Genomic DNA, 17,167 nt, shown 5'->3' with positions numbered 1-17,167 from the left:
TTTTCCAGGACCCATCACTGGTGATACCCAGCATATCTTTCTTAGCTTGAAAAACACACACCATCTAAGCTACCTCTGACTGACAAAAAAGAGAAAGACAAAAGAGACTTTGCCAAGAATATTTAAAAACAATCTGAGTTCCTAAATTTAATATGGGATAGGCATATACATATAAAAATCTAACACTTTAGTAAAATTATTTTGCAACTAAATTACCTACATTGTATGCACATGACCCTCAAAATACTAAGCACCTCTAGAGTCTACACGCAATGCCACCGAACAAATCTTCCTAGAGAATCCATTTTTATTTAAAGATTGTGTGTACGTGTGGGAAGAGGGGGCCTTCATTTATTTTATTTTAAAACAAATACAGACATTTCTTGGTACTGTAGTATTTGCATAAGTTTTAAGATCAACAGGAAATTTCAAAGAAATTTAGTGCTTGCACTTCTGTGTTTTGGGTACCTGCTTGCTGTCTCTGCCATTCCAAATGACTTCTGGGAAAGACTGGAAATCACTAGTATGCTAATTCTCTCTCTCAGAGGAGACAAAAAATAAATAAAAAATAAAGCGCGGGGAAAGACACGGGCAATCAAGGACAGCTATGAAACAGGAGAGAAAATAAGCTTTCATGTGAACAATGCACGTCTCCCTTGCTCTCTCCACTGGGATAAAGGCCGACGCTTTGGAGGGAGAGAGTAAGGGTATCCAGGCAAGCCATTTAGGGGTGCGGACTGGAAAAAACCCTCTTTCCCCAGGAGAATGTGGCTTTACACCGGCATATTAGATTGGAAAGTGCAAACACAATAATTAACAGCGAATCCTGAAACTTCAACACGCCAGAAAAGGGTGTCACTCCAGAGAGAGATGGGAAATAGGAGGAATACATTAAGATAGGCTTCGGTGATGCTGGACAGCTCTGCGGGGTAAGGTGGCAGCCCAGGAGAGCTCATCAAGTTCTGCAAACACCTCGGAAAGCTTGAGAAAACTGATGAAGATGAGACCATGCTGGCAACAAGGGGCAGCTTCGAGCACGGAGTGGGGGCCCTTCCTCTATCTGCACCCAAAATAACGACCTCCATGCTAAACCAACACCTTATTCCCTGCTCTGATTTAAGAAGAGAACTTTGAATCCACCTTCCTCAATTTCTGCTCTCTGGGAATAAACCGGCTGCTGCGGTTTCTCCACCACAGTAACACCTGTCAATCACCGCTGGGCCCCACGTTCCTTTTCTTCCCCACGTGTGATTCCAGCAATCAGCACGCTCCAGGGCTGAAGCCCAGCCTCGTGTGTGAGCATTTTCTAGGGCACACCTCAGTAGGCGCTGCCACCCTCTGTGTATTTCGTTTAATTATGAAACCTCTTTCTAGAAGGCCTATAATTCTCCCAAGAGTCAAAGTAATTGGTAGAAATTAGACATGAAGAGACACAAGGCCACCTAAAGAGGACACTTCTGACTATAATTTTTACAAGAATTTTCTTTTTACTTCCAATACAATTTTGTACTTTTCCAAAATTTGCCCTTTTCAAATGCCAAAGAAAATGTTCATGTTATCTTGTGGGCTATAAAAAAGGCAATGTAATGCATTTGTACTCCACTTATGGTTCACAAAGATTTCCTTTCTTTTGAAGGCCATCCTTTGGATGTTTTTTAAAAAGAAAAAAAAGCATGAAAATAACCTGCATATATACATAGCCCTGTGGCAAATCACTGTTATTTGGGTGTGACTTCTGGCGGGGGGCGGGGAGTGTTCCATCACTTGGGGTCCATGCTGTGTGGCTGCATTATCAAGATGCACTTTTGGTACTGACAAATATGTAAATCAAAGACAGATCTATCTTGCAATGAATTTATGGCCCTTTAGTGAATGAGGGTAGCCAAATTTCAGGGTATAGTTTTATTCCACTCAATTCAGGAATATTCTATTGAGTAACACCTACTCAGCATCTGGCACTCTAAGTAAGTAATGAGAATCCAAGGATGAAAGAAGATTTAGCAAGGGGGAGAGGAGCTGGCCAGACACAGAAAAACAGTAACAAGACACTCAGAAGTCTGATGATTGCTTTATGTGAAAGGAGGAAGACTCAGCTCAAAGGCGGATGATTAACTCCACTGAAATAAGCATTACACTGAGATCTAAAGGTTGCAAGATGGCAGCCAGTGGAGTGGGGTGGGGATACACAGTGTTACTTTGAAAAAGTGAGGCAACGTCTAAAAAAGAAAAGTTTTCACATAAAAATCCAGATGTCTGCCTTTTCTTGGAAAAAAAAAAAAACCATAAGATCTGGCAACACTTAGCAACAATGGGACAGGGTTAGGCATTGACTCTACCATACCCAAGAGTCTCCACTCAAGGAGCCTGGCCTCTGTAGGCATCTGTGTTTGCAAGCCCTGTCAGAGAAACAGCAGTCTTCAGGATTTCAGATTCCCGGCCCCAAGAAAGGAAATAAGGGGTAAAGGCTAAACATACTCTGGGATTTGCTTTCCTGGAAATAAAACAGCAAGGAGCCTAAAGAATTGTCTCTCTCTGCATCACTTGACACTGGGCGGCCAGAGCTGACTCATTCAGCAATCTGTGTTGCTTGTAAGTAGCTGGGAGTACAGCTTGCTGATGCGGTCTGAGAGGAAAAACTTCTCAGACTCCAAGCATATGGTCAATTTGGAACGGAGCAACCCACTTAGCACAGCTCTCGGCAAGCACTGCATCTCTTCTAAGAATCACTGGAGGCATCTGGTATAGAAAATGAGGACCACAGCAGCCTGGGCTCAGTCAGCAACACAGAAGTAGGCTGGTCCTAGTGGGCTCACCATGGCCTCACACAGCTTCCCCCAGCCTCTCCCAGCTCAGACTTCCCTCCTTGCTCCTGACTGCCCAGTGGACACCTCGCAGTTGACATCCTACCACCAGCAATTGCCACAATTACCATGAGACCAAACTGATGCTGTTCACGCTCCTCCTGTGGTAGATGCTGTCTGTGCTCCACCCAGATCCCCCTGATCCCTCCTCTGATGCCCCTCCCAGTTCTGTGTGTCTCCCCAGCTTCTGCATGCTTCACCGTCTTCTCTGGCTACCGGAGCTGCTTTGCCTGGATAAGTCCTAGACCTGGAAGTGTCTGGGGCAGCTCATGGCAAATGGCTCCATATGACAGCCAGTTCCCTGGCCTCAAGGTGGACTCAATGCAGGATCAGCCTGCTCCCTCCCCTTCCCCGTCCCACATCCCCACTCCTAACTGATTCCTGCTGGGAACACTTCCTTAATAACCACATGCATGTGAATCCTCCTCTCAGGGTCAGCTTCTGGGAAAACTCCACCCAGACACACACCCCCTTCCCCATCCTCACTCCCTCCCTCTTCCAGTTAATCCTCTCGGCCACTCAGAGTCAAAAGCTCACTCATATTTTGATGCGTCCTCTTCCCTCATGCTGTCCCTTTCCAGCTAAACATTAGATCCACTATTTGCTCCAGTCAGACACATCTCACATCTCTCTCTTCCTTGCCTGCTTTAGTCACCGATCATCTCCCACCATAACTAACGCCATCAGCTTCCATTTTCTTCCTCTCTTAAGCTTTTAAAAACTCAGCACTTCTAATGGTCATTCCTCTAAAAATAAAATTAAAAAATTGCAATGGTTCCCCACTGACTTCAGGATAAAGTTTAAACTCGGCCCGGCCATCGGAGGCCTCCTGATCCAGGCCCCGTGCTCCTCATTTCCCTCTGGACCACGCGCTCCAGTCACCCCACATCATCTGTGCTCTGCTTTCCAGGTTCCGGGCTCGTCTGGGCCAGTCCCCCTGCCTGGGAGGCCCTCCCCACCAGGTGTTCCCTGTTCAAGTCTACCCATTATTCCAGACCAAGAGCAAATGGGGGCGGCAGCGTCTCCTCTTCTAAAGTACGCCCATTAACAAATGCCAGGTGAGAGGTGGAAACTCAGACCCAGAGATTCAGTTGAGCATGCACGTAGTTTGCATATATTTTTTACATCCCTCTAGTAGATAAGTTTCTTGAGAGCTGGGAGCTCTTCAGAGTAATATTTGCAGAGAGAAGCTACATCACACGTGTTATCTTAGAAAAATCTAACTGAAAGAGAGGAACGTTTACCACTTAAAACAGCGCCAGTTATTACACTCAAAAGGCAGATGTGCCCCGGAGTGGATGTGAGATGGGAGGTGTGGAGATCCTGTTCCCTCAATTTCAGTTCCTGTGAACGCCTCTCTAGGTGCAAGCATCTCACCACCCTAGGTGTGATTCTAATGAACACTGGCTCTGAACCCACACCTACTGACTTCCCCATGGGGCTCATTGTTGGAAACACCAATCCGATTTAGTCCTGTAGGAAAACGTGCATCGGTCAGGTAGAGAGATGCTACAGTATTACATTTCATGGGCAATCAAAGAGATTTTCAAGGGCGGTTTTGATTATATTCATTTTCCACCTTCCACAAGGGTTTCAGAATCCTACCCCCTGCATTAGCCGCCGCTCCTCTGTGTGCCCCACCCCCTGACCGTGGGCCAAAAGGCACCTGATGAATGTCGACAGAATTCGCAAATGTCATGGTCCCCCGTACCATATAAGGCATTATTCCAGGAGACCTGGATCCAAGTGGCTTCAACCCATTAGTGATGAAAAACACATCACTGACACCCTAAACTAGCTCTCTGTGTGAACAATGACAATTCAACAGCTGAAAAATGCAGCACAAGACATTTTTGTACTTACGTCTATAACCATAAAACGACCTAGAATTAAACCCACACTCATGAAACATCAGAAGTGACATTTTAATAACTGACTTCTTTTAGCCATCAAGTTTTGAGATCTTTGGCAACTCATTCTAAGGAAAACTGCCCGAAAAAAATTGAAGGACAACTTAACCGTACTTACAATTCAGAGTGAATGCAACCATATTGCCTGTTAAAAATCACTAGGTGTTCCGAAGCGAGAGCTGAGAAGGAAGCCCAAACTCCCTTTCTACTTATTCACTACATATCTCATATTCAGCTCCTCATTCTCGAGTTAGTTTTCAAAGTAACTGACTTTGACTAAACTCAACACTCTTAGGATGAAGAACAATGTATGGTTAGATGTGTGCTTTGGCTTGCCATCTTAAAATGAAATGGCAGTTATCAGGAATTTTCAAAAGAAAAGATCAGGTAATTTTTTATGGATTTAAGTGAAGTTTGTCAAAATGGTAGAGGGCCCAGAGGAATGTCACTGCGCTGAGCTTTGAGAATGACTCAATAATCCAGTTGGACTGTCAATGATGCTCTCAAATTATCCAACCTCCACTAGAATACATTTCATTACGAGACTTCAACTCTTTCTACATCCTAGGCATTACTCCTATGTTTGCTCAAAAGAAATCTCACCCAGCTAAAAGCTCCTTTCTCCAGAAACATTTCCTTGGTTTCCTTTCCAGCAAGCAGTGACTTCTCCTTTTTCCAAACTCCCATGGTAGAAGGCTCACGTCTCATTTTCTCAGTTAAATTGTAGGGCCCTGGAAGGCAGGCTCCCTTCCCAGGTGAACCTTGCATCTGCACTCTCTACCTTCCCACCCAGTAGAGCTCCTAGCACAATATCTTAGAACGAGTTGAAGCTCAGTAAGTGTTTGCAGATGAAGGAATGAGTGAGTGAATGAATGCAAGCTTGTATGGTTCTGCTCTTTTTCCTGGTCTTGCTGCAGAACGCGAAGGCCAGTTACTTGCTAAAAACTTTATGTTCACTTTCAAACACATTAAGGTTGATATTCAAGTTTCAAGTCCTCATCCTATGATGATTCTTGCTAATGAACCTGATCTGGATTGATAGTAATCTAAAAAGTTTATCCACGGCCCTTTCAATGTGGGCTACTTAGAAAATATTAACCAGGCATATACTTCCTCTTTGAGAGCTAAATCATTTCATTTAACAGCATCTGTAGCTGTCAGAACTTTGGCAGACTTTGTGAAAAATGTCATTTTAACTGTCCATATTAAAAGTTAACCACATGAGATTTCCTTTGTTTTGATTCTACTACTTGAACTCCCTACTGATACAGAAAAAGTTCTGTTGTTTTGCTTGTTTCTCATAGTGTGGGGTCTTTTCCTCATGATGCAAAAACACACGGTTAGTGCATTTGCTAGGAGAGAAAATGCTGTCCTTTAAAATTATATTGTATAATGACTGACTCTGCTTCCTACTATACCCAATACTAATGGGGAATGCAAGTAGGGGAAATTCTCTTGGTCATTTTTGCCATGAGAATGACAAATTACCATTCTCATTACTATCCCTGGTAAATTACCAAGTTTTTGAAACTTCCTTTAAAGAAAACACTGGGAGCGGGGGCAGTTGCAAAGACCCAGCACAAAATTATCAAAGGAATTTCCATCTCTGTACCTGCTTATTAAGGAGCTGGTATGCTCCTTAAAGTCACCCAGGCAGTTGGTCCAGGCACTCTGGCCTAGAGTGAACTCAAACCCAAGGAGAATGCCGTCTTCTCTTTCTTGAAAACCCTTCTGCACACCTCTGTCTCATTCTTCTTAATAGCTTGACCCATTTTCCTCTTCTGGAAAGTAAGCTCATTCGCTCAGGGCCTGTCCTCAGTGGAAGGAAAGAACTCCTATTGAACACCAGCTCCACTGCTGGCTTGTAATGGATATTCCCAAAAGTGGGGCTTCTTATTCCTGAAGAGGAGCTTTCTAACCCACCTCATCCAATCAGATAATGCAGAGTTGATTCAGGCCTTGCAAATCATTTAGTACCAGAAAAATGTACTGATATGCCCTCCAAACTACACCACTTATTCATAGCCAAGTGCAGCCTAGAACACAGGCCCTCCAACCAGGAACCCTATGTTCTTTCTCACCTATCCCAGTACTCAGACTGTCCCCAAGAGTGAAATGGCCATCCCCAGGAGTGTTGGTGAGTGTGAGGCACGAAGCCAGACAGGAATTAGCCAGGTCCTCTACTCACTTGCTATTCTAAGTGTGGTCTATGGACCAGCAGCCTTGGCATCATCTGGGAACATGTTGGAAATGCAAAGTCCCAGGCCCCACGCCGGACCTGCTGAATCAGACTGCACTTGAACGACAGCCCCAAGGGATTCACAGCAGGCACGTCAAAGTTTGAGAAGTGCTGCTCCATAGCAGGAAAAAAAAGACATCTTCACATTTAGAGTCAAGTTCATTTAACATGTGCTGACTTCATGGCAAGTCCCGTGCTGACATTACCTATAACAGAATCACACCGAGGGATACACCTGTGACTTGACCAAAGTGGACTTCTCCCCTCTAAACATCAAGACCAATGCACGCATCTAAGTAGAGAAACACGGGAGCCCAGTAATGCCTTGCGTAACCTGGAAGGCACACGGTAAGTCGGTTTTATTTTGTTTCCTTTCTGAAGTTCAGATTTATTTGAAGACTGTTGAACGGTAAAACGGAGGAAAGGTGAAATAATGACTACTACGCCATCTAAAAGTCAAAGACACGCTCCCCACTTTTTTTCATAAAGGGCTTGTTCACAAACGTCACGGGTGCAGGAGCACAGTGCCTGCTTCACCTCAGGGGTAAGACACAGCTATGGGAGTCAGCCTGCCTGGGAGCAAGTCAGAGCTCTACTTGCCATCTGTGAGAGCTTGACAAATCATTCAATGTCTGGGCCTCAGTTTCCTCACCTTTAAAAGAGGAACAAAAATAGTAGCTATTTCACAGGCTGATTATGTGGACGAAATGATACTTATAAAGACCAGCACACAGTGAGCACTCAATCAAGGTGAGCTACAGTCATGATGCATGTCCCATGTGTCAGTGGAACCTAAAACCACTGTGGCTCCCAGAACAATTTCCTCTTGTGATTGACCAGATCTTGATCCTGAGCCAACTGGCTAAAGAAACCAATATGCAAAAAAGGCAGATATCAAGAAAATTTCACTTTACAAAAACCATGGTAATCCTGGACATTAGCACAGGTATATACCATCTTTCACTTCGAACTCTAGAGCACGTTGACTGGGACTAAGGGCCCCATAGCTTGATCAGCCACGAAGAAATGAAGAACTCTGCTTGTCAGGAAAGACGAGCCCATCTCAGTCACGCAGCCTCCCGCCTCACAGCCGTCGCTCGTGAGCTCACTAGCCGAACCCTTGTCCGCCCAGCAAAACGACTTTTAGAAAGAAAGAGAGGCAGTCACTCTGTACTCTCCCTCCTTTCAAAACATGGTGTATGTTGTCATTCCTCCCATGATAGTTGGCCAAAGGATAGATCTGATTTCCTTTGCCAGACTTACTTCAATTTTCATTTTTACGAAAGCAGCAAAAACATATGGTGCTTTCTATTCCACCTTCATTGTTTTAAAGAAATCATTTAAAATTAATGTTGCTCCTTTTGAGAAACCAATCTCCACCTCTCTTTTCCTAATTAGACCCAATAAAAATATGAGTAAGGAGCAGCCCTGATGGCCTAGTGGTTAAGTTTGGTGTGCTCCATTTTGGTGGCCTGGGTTCAATTCCCAGGCACGGACCTACACTACTCGTGTCTCAGTGGCCATGCTGTGGCACAGTTCCCATACAAAAAAAGAGGAAGATTGCCAATGGATGCTAGTTCAGGGTGACTCTTCCTCAGCAAAAAAAAAACAAAAACAAAAAAACGACTACATATATATATATGTGTGTGTGTGTGTGTGTGTGTGTGTGTATATATATATAAGAGTAAGCATTCAGTTGGGCAAGGCATACTTAAAAAAACATCCTCAAAGCCTTGAAAATCAAATTCAAGACTAAATCAATTACAGCACTTGACTCAAGTGGATTTTGTTTTTCCTTCCACACGACTGACAGAATTTACAGTGGGTTCAGAATGTTCAACTATTTCTAGAGTTTGGGGGAAGGCATTAAGTTTGTAAATAGTCTAACAAAAATTAGTGAGTTTTCTGGCCATGCTTTTCGGATTAATAGTATTCTACTTGCTCTAGCTGTATCACTGTGGGAGATACCTCTTCAGAGGAGAGATTCTTCTCCACGTGTAATCCAATAAATTAAAGGAGTGTAATCCAATAAATTAAAGTGTAATCTTTGCTAGGAGAGAAAATGCCTGTCCTTTAAAATTGTATTTTATAATGACTCTGCTTCCCACCATCAATGATGTGTGTAATCCAATAAATGAAGGAAGGGAAAGGATGTGAAATGGAACTCTCTGCTTACGCAGTTGGGTGTGGACAGCCACAGGATGCTAAGAAACTTCTCTCTGGTTGCCTAACGTACTGCCTTACGTGTCAGAGGGCAGAGGCCTGGGAACATCAATGCAAATTTCAAACACACACTCCAGCCCACCCCTAATCCTCTTAATTCCCCTCTTCCATTCAACACAGGTTAGCCACCTCGCGATCCTAACCATCTACCCGCAAAGGCCTTACCTGTCGGTTTTCTTGATCAGAATGGCCCTGAAGATGTGCTCGAGGGGTGTCTTCTCCTGTTCATGGATCGGCTGCACAAAAGGATGCAGAGCCACCAGCGAAAAGCCCTGCTGGTACAGCTCCAGGAGCTGGGCGGGCAGGTCGCGCAGGGAGGCCAGCCTCACCGCCGAGGAGCGCGGGAGCTCCGCTGGGGGTGGGGAGAGGAGAGCTCATCAGAGACCCACGGACACTGCCTGCCCCACCCATCTGAGTCCCTCTCCCCTTGCCCTTGAGACGGATCTCTAGGTCACCTCTCACTAAAAATGAGTTCGTTCCGTCTTAACTACTGTCCTCAAAGAGAACTTACAAGCACCCAGATATTTTGCAACTCATCCAAAGGCACTGATAATTGGATATTTTAAATACTGAGTCAATCTGCTCAGAGATCACATTGAAAAAGTCATTTCCACCCCCCTCAAAAAAAATTAAAAAGAAAGAAAAGCAGCAGAAGAAGCAGGGGTTGGGGGGCTGGAGGGGGAGACAAGGACTGTGGGCAAATATAAAATCGACAGGTGGCAAAAAGCAGCACCAACAACCAAAAGATAAACCAGAACAAAATTTCTGTGACACTTAAGACAAAGGGGTCATTTCCTTGATTTGTAAAGAAACCACTCCAAAAAAAAAAAGAAAAATGGACAAAGTATATGAACAGTCAATTGCCTAAAAGCATAATATTTGAAAAGACACTCAAATTAACTCAACATTAGAACTATGCATATCAAAACAAATAAATATTCTTTACCTACTGAATTATTTTAAAATTTGCATTTAAAAAATTTTAGGGGCCAGCCCCATGGCCGAGTGGTTAAGTTCCCACACTGCATTCGGCGGCCCCAGGTTTCACTGGTTTGGATCCTGGGCATGGTCCTAGCACGGCTCCGCTAAGTTGATCAAGCCACACTGAGGCAGTGTCCCACACTGCACAACCAGAAGGACCTACAACTAGAATATACAGCTACGTACTGGGGGGCCTTGGGGAGAAGAAGAAGAAGAAAAAAAAGATTGGCAATAGATGTTAGCTCAGGTGCCAACCTTTAAAAAAAAATTTTTTTTAAGAAAGGCAGACAAGATTCAAAATTCGAAAGGTACAAGCGTATACAGAGCCAAAAGCCTACGTCCCAGGTCTGTCCCTGCCTCCCAGGCTTTTCCCTTGACGCAATCAATATTATTCATTTTTTGTATACATGTCAACAATCGCTGAATTCATGCACAATTAAATAACTCTATAGATCTCGCTCCCCTTTTACTCAAATGGTAGCATAACATCAAGCACCTGGCTTTTTATCAACTAACAGTGTACTTGTCTTAGAGACCTTCAATGGCAGTACACAGGGCTCTTCCTCACTCTTTTTACAGACGCAGTTTCCATTGTGTGATGGACCACAGATTATTCAAACTTTTGCTTTTATAAGTAATGCTGCAGTGAAAAACATTGCTCCTACATGATTTCACATGGGTGCATGTATATATAGTACCTCTAAAAGAATAAATTCCTAGGTGTGGAATTGCTGGGCTAAAGATAAATGCATTGTAGTTTTTTCAGATATTGCCAGATTCCTCCATAAAGTAGATACAGCTTTACCTCCCATCAGCGCTGTACAAAGGCATTTCCCTTCTCACGCCCCGGCTAATCTCATAGTGAAAAAATGACCCCTGTGAGGTGGCAATTTGTATTTCTCTTATTATGTAATTTTAATTTTTTCTTATTAAACATTTTATGTTTAAATGCTATCAGTGTTGCCTTTTCTGTTAACTGTTCATAGTCGCTGCCTAGTTTTCTTTTGGGTTATTGGTCCTTTTTTCTTATTGGTTCTTATTTGTGATGCCAGTGGCAAATATCTTCCCACAATTTATTGTCTTTTGACTTGGTGAAAGGTGCCTTTCGCTATGGAGAATTTTTTTTGTAAAGGTGAATTTATCAATCTTGTCTTCAACAGCTTCTGAGTTTTATGTCACAGCAGAGAGATCTGGGATTATAAAACAATTCTCCTGTGATTTCTTGTAGTGCATATTTCATTTTTTACATGTAAATCTTTGATGCATTTGGAATTTATGCAACATGAATTAAACATTTTCCCATTTTTTATCCATTTTCCTCATTGATTTGAGTTACCACCTTTATCATATATTATATTCCTGAATATATTTAAGTTTATGACTGTAATCCATTAATACATTTTAGCAATGTTAGTTTCATATTATATTTTAATATCTGCTCTGGCTATTTCCTGAATCTTCTTAGCTTCCTGTTTATTTTCTGAATCTTCCTGTCTATTCTTACTTATTTGTTTTTCCAAAGGATCTTTAAAATCAGCTCATCAAATTCCCCCTCCACAAAAAAATGGTGTTAATATTTTTATTGGATCATGTTCAAATTTATAGCTTTACTGAGGGAGAATGGATATTTTCATCATGCTACAAGTTCCCACACAAGAACACAGCATAACTTTCGTTTATTCAAGTCTTTTCAGTCCTTCAGATGCATATTAAAGTTTTCTTCACATAAATACTGCACACTTACTAAGTTTATTCCTAGTTACTTTATAATGTACTGCTATTGAAATAGTACAATTATTTTTTCTTTTTACTTCTATGATATCAATCACGGGCAAGAAGATTGGGGAAACAGACAACGCTCATCACAGTTGATGGGGTGACCTTTCTGGAGGGCAATGTGGTGACTGCCTCCAAACTGAAAAGTGTCTGCGCCCTTTGTCCAGCAACTCCGCTGCTGGTATTACACCTATGGCTGGGTTCATAAAAGTTTTTCAAGATGTATGGACAAAGAAAGACATTCACTACTGGGTTGTTCATACAGCAACAACCTGGAACCAAAGAGTTCTTCACTGGTGTGCCAGTTAAACAATGATGAATCCTATGAACGTTTAAGGAGATTAAGGTAAATCTGTCATGTGCTGATGGAAACATGTCCAAGATACATTACTAAGTTAAGACGTAAGGTGTCTAACAGTGTCTATCATATGATGCTCTTGTATTGAAAAAAAGGATAGACAAGAATAATTTTTTTCTGGAAGGAATCACAAAAAACATCAATATTGGAAAGAGGGACTGTAGTAGAGAGGGGAGGATGGGAAGGCGGTTTTTACTTTATTACGTACTTCTAGTACAACATCAACAGGGACCATTTGGGGCGAGGGTTTATGAGACATTTTAATTGTCTTCTTTATATGTAAAAACAATATTATTTACAAGTTTTTATGTATTTTTTTTAAAAAATGTGGTTTTTTAAATTCTTTTTTATTTTTTTGTTGTTGAGGAAGATTCACCCTGAGATAATATCTGTTACCAATCTTCCTCTTTTTTTTTTTTGCTTGAGGAAGATTTGCCCTGAGCTAACATCTGTGCCCACCTTCCTTTATTTTGTATGTGAGACACCACCACAGCATGGCTTGATGAGTGGTGAAGGTCCTGGGATCCAAACCCACAAAGCCAAAGCAGAGCACACAAACTTAACAACCATGCCACAGGGCTGGCCCCAATAATGTGTTATTTTAAAACACAAAAACAAAATCTAGGGGTACTTAGGAATATTATTTAACATCAGATACTGTAGCTCTCATTTCCATACACCATGCAGGAGATTTACAGGGGAAAAAAAACCTATAGCAATGAGTCCCTAGACCAAGTGTCCAGCAAACTAGAGAAATCTCCATTCACAACAGTGACAAACAGACGACTGACCAGGGAAGCCGAGATGCATGCAATCTTTCTCTTAAAGGGTACACTGTGGATATGCTGCTAGATAAAAAAGTCTAAAACTAAGTCTGGTAAAGACGCTGAGCCCCTTTGCATTCCCACACACAGAAACCCGTCAAGGGCTCACAAGCAGCTCCTTAGACCCAGGCAAGAGGGCCCCTACCCTGGACCCCGAGCTTCAGAGCAGGGAGCCTCCCCATGTGCACCGTGGCCCAGCAGCAGCAGCACCCAGGAACTGGTTAGCAATGAAGACTCTGGGCCCCACCCCAGACCTACTGAATCAGAATCTGAGCCACCTACACCTTCACAAGCCCTCCAGGAGATTCTGAGGCTGAGAAGTACTCTCCAGAAAGTTCCACCTGGGCCCTCCTCCAACACTCTCCTCTTCATGGGCCAGGAAACCTGGGTCTAAGGGCATGCACCCACCTGTGCCCTGCACCCCAACTTCACATGGCCTAGACCCGGGAATTCTCTGGCCTGACAGCCCCAGCCTGCGCAGGCTTCTTCCCCAGTCTGTAGCTAGGGTGGTCCTGATGGTCCCCGCTGTATGCCCACCCCCAGGCCCAAACTGGGACAGAGACTAGGGCGAGGTGAGTGAGGAGACACTGCCACAGGTGCAAAAACTCAGCAATCAACATAAATATTTAATGCAATATGTTAAAAAGTGAAAATTAATGCAAAAAATCCATAACAAACAAAATATCAAAAATTTTAATAAGGACAGGATCAGTGTTATTGATTTTTCCTTTGGCCTCAGGCTCCAGCACGGCTCTGCACGCCACTGTTGCTGATCGCGTCTTTTTAACGAATGTTGCCTCGCTCGCCTCACCCTAGTATTGGCTCAGGCCCAATATCTCTTCTTGCACTCTGGTCCCAGGCCCTGCAAAAGACAGGAGTGGGGGCCAGCCCGGTGGCGCAGCGGTTAAGCGCGCACGTTCTGCTCTGGCAGCCCGGGGTTTGCCAGTTGGGATCCCGGGTGCGGACATGGCACTGCTTGGCAAGCCACGCTGTGGTAGGCATCCCACATATAAAGTAGAGGAAGATGGGCATGGCTGTTAGCTCAGAGCCAGTCTTCCTCAGCAAAAAGAGGAGGATTGGCAGTAGATGTTAACTCAGGGCTAATCTTCCTCAAAAAAAAAACACAAGACAGGAGTGGGTCTGTATGTATATTGTCCCAAAGGAAACAGGGTTGGGTTTCCTCTGCTGTCAAGAGATTAGGAAGCGACTGAACCCAGAGGGCACAACTGCGTGTGGCATAGACGCTGGTTGTTTTATTTGAAAAACTGAATGGACTTTTTTGGCCTTTCTGGAGGGTAATTTCATGATATGCATCAAACCTAAAAACACCATGCAGCACTATGATCCCCTTTTCTTTGACAATACTGCAAATAAAGAGCATCTGTGAGTCATCAAATATGAGACCTCAAACTCAGCCAGTCTCAACAGTTCAATATTTTGTGAATGTTTCAAGTATTTCAAACTCTTACTGCTATAATAAAATAAACCTTCACCAAGATTTTGATAATTTACATACTTGTTTCCTTTTATGCATCATGCTGTAATAAAAACATAAAACTAGGGGCCAGCCCCATGGCCGAGTGGTTAAGTTCGCGTGCTCTGCTTCAGCGGCCCGGGGTTTTGCCAGTTCGAATCTGGGGCGGGGATCTAGCACCACTCATCAGGCCACGCTGAGGCGGCATCCACATGCCACAACTAGAAGGACCCACAACTAAAATATACAACTATGTACTGAGGGAATTTGGGGAGAAAAAGCAGGGGAAAAAAAAGATTGGCAACAGTTGTTAGCTCAGGTGCCAATCTTAAAAAATAATAAAATAAAATAAAAGTAGTTGATGTGGTTAGAAGACTCGGGATTCTAGCATCAGCTGCATTTCTCACTAGCGTTAATCCTGGGCACATGGACACAGTCTTCTCGTATAAAACGGAGATAATAACATCAGCCTGTTTTCTATCATAGGGTGGTTGTGAGAACCAAATGGGATAATGTGTGTGTAATCCATAAAGCTCAGAATTGTCATAGGCAGTGTGCTGGCAGTGGTGGATGGGGAGTGGGCCAGGGAGAGCGGTCAGCCGCGGGTGGTGAGGACATCATGGTGCTGGGCCCTTAAATCGCTTCTCATTCCCACCCACACCTCTTAATATCCAGGCTCTCAAATCAGTGTACTAAAAATATTAGTCAATCAATTACTTTACTGTTAAATGCTTCCTGAATAAAACATAATAGCTTTTAAATTTTTATCTTAAAATCTAAAGATATATCTCCTGTCAAAACTCAGCAATTTTATGGCTTTAATTTTTGGTACGCATGCTGTCAAAGTAAGTTTAGCTTCAGGATTAAAAAACAAACAAAAATGAATCTCAACAATCATATCACAATTTAAAAAAACAGGCTCTTGGTGTGAATATGATTAAAGACCTTAATTTCATGTTTCTATTTGAACCTTAACCTTAAACAAAAGCTCTAGTTCTTGTAAACTGACCAATCCCCCAATATTATTACTAGAAAAATAAGCGAAGGAATGACTTAGTTGTTTGGCTGGACATACCGAGCGTAGCCTCTTGGTCTATTTCTCACCCCACCCATCAGAGCAACCTCTCCACTATTTTTGTTTTGCAATATTTGCCTGATTTCGTTTACAAATTATGTAACCTTGGGCAAGTCATATAACTCCCACCCCATCTCTTGGGTCCCTCGTTTATAAAATGAAGACCCTGGATAGGCAATTCTTAAAGGAACTTTCAACTTTAAAACGCAACAATTTAATGGTTTCATTTTGGGGATTACGGTACCAATTTCTAACTAAAAAAGTGACATTGGATAATATAATAAATGTTTTTGACATAAACTGAAAGAGTTTCCCCAAACCAGAGGCAAAATGGGAACAGGGAACAACCACATGTGCTGATGGGTGGAGAGATGGAAAGAAAGACAGGAGCATAACCTGTTGCTGGGAAGGCAGGATAAACACCACTGTGGTCCGAGGGTCCCAGCCTAGAAGGGATTGTGCCTGGTCCGACTGTCCCCCGGGGCTGTGGGAGCCTTCCAGGGGAGTTCTAGGGAAGATCTGCCTGCACGGTGGTGGGAGAGAACAGGGGCATTTTAGGAAATATCTGTGGCAATGACAGGAGCTACAAGGAAAATGGTATGAGTGATCTGAAGTTACCCAGGCTTCCTGGATTTTTACTAGGACTCTACTCCAGGGCTGAACCACCTACGCCATCGTAAGTTAAAACTGTTAATTACTAAAAGTTTTCATATCCTGAAGATGAGGGACACTGATGAGCCTGTCTTGGACAATGTTACCCTCCAGTCTGAGGAAATGCCAGCATTAGGGCCCAATGTCCATTTAAAAATCACACTTTTCTCTCCACTTTCCAATCTGTCATGTTGCCAAGTCTTTACCCACAGTGATCAGTCTGCAAGCCCAAGGTCCAGGCTGGACACCCCCTGGCTCCCACTCAGGGAGCCGTGTCTCCATCCTACGTGGGAACTTTGTCCTACTGCTGTGCAAAGCCCTGTTCTCCAGCTGGCTTCTCCCACCAGCTTGGGCAGCAGCTGGTTCTCATCTCATGACCCAGCAGAAGGTCTGGTGCAGATCCCAAGGTCAGAAACCAGGGCCCTCAGGGGCCGGATGGATAAAGTCAACAAGAGACACAGTCAGGGAAAGAACAATGAACACGAAGGCCCCAACTTGCCAAGGGGGTGACATCTCGTTCTTCTAGCTTGGTTATTAGCAATGGGCACATGGGCCCCATGGTGCCAGAACTTCTAATTCTTAGCTTCAAGAAGTCAGAAATCTTGATCCTCATAGAAACTCACCTAATCTTTAAATTCGGCAAGCAATTTCAATTTTATTTTAAACCCCATGTAACCCAAAGCCAATACTTGGTAGGTTACAGAGTCTGAATGGGGCTTGTGATCCATGTAGACGGATGGATGGCCCACATCCTTCCTAACACTGATCTTAGCACTTTGAAGGGTTAAGCGTGAG

The 17,167-nt window shown here is 43.4% G+C and overlaps 1 protein-coding gene across 4 annotated transcripts in view; it reads right to left on the bottom strand.

Annotated features, from left to right (window-relative positions):
- The window catches only part of RFTN1 (raftlin, lipid raft linker 1), a 197,882-nt gene that overhangs the window by 101,619 nt on the left and 79,096 nt on the right, over positions 1–17,167 (bottom strand). For all 4 annotated transcript variants that reach the window (XM_046676243.1, XM_046676250.1, XM_046676226.1 and 1 more), the window contains exon 3: positions 9,399–9,585. In XM_046676243.1, the coding sequence (XP_046532199.1) occupies positions 9,399–9,585 (187 nt within the window). The remainder of the gene's footprint in view (positions 1–9,398; positions 9,586–17,167) is intronic.

The sequence above is a fragment of the Equus quagga genome, chromosome 1, assembly GCF_021613505.1.
Source record: "Equus quagga isolate Etosha38 chromosome 1, UCLA_HA_Equagga_1.0, whole genome shotgun sequence".
Taxonomy (NCBI): domain Eukaryota; kingdom Metazoa; phylum Chordata; class Mammalia; order Perissodactyla; family Equidae; genus Equus; species Equus quagga.
This window is presented reverse-complemented; position numbering and strand designations above follow the sequence as displayed.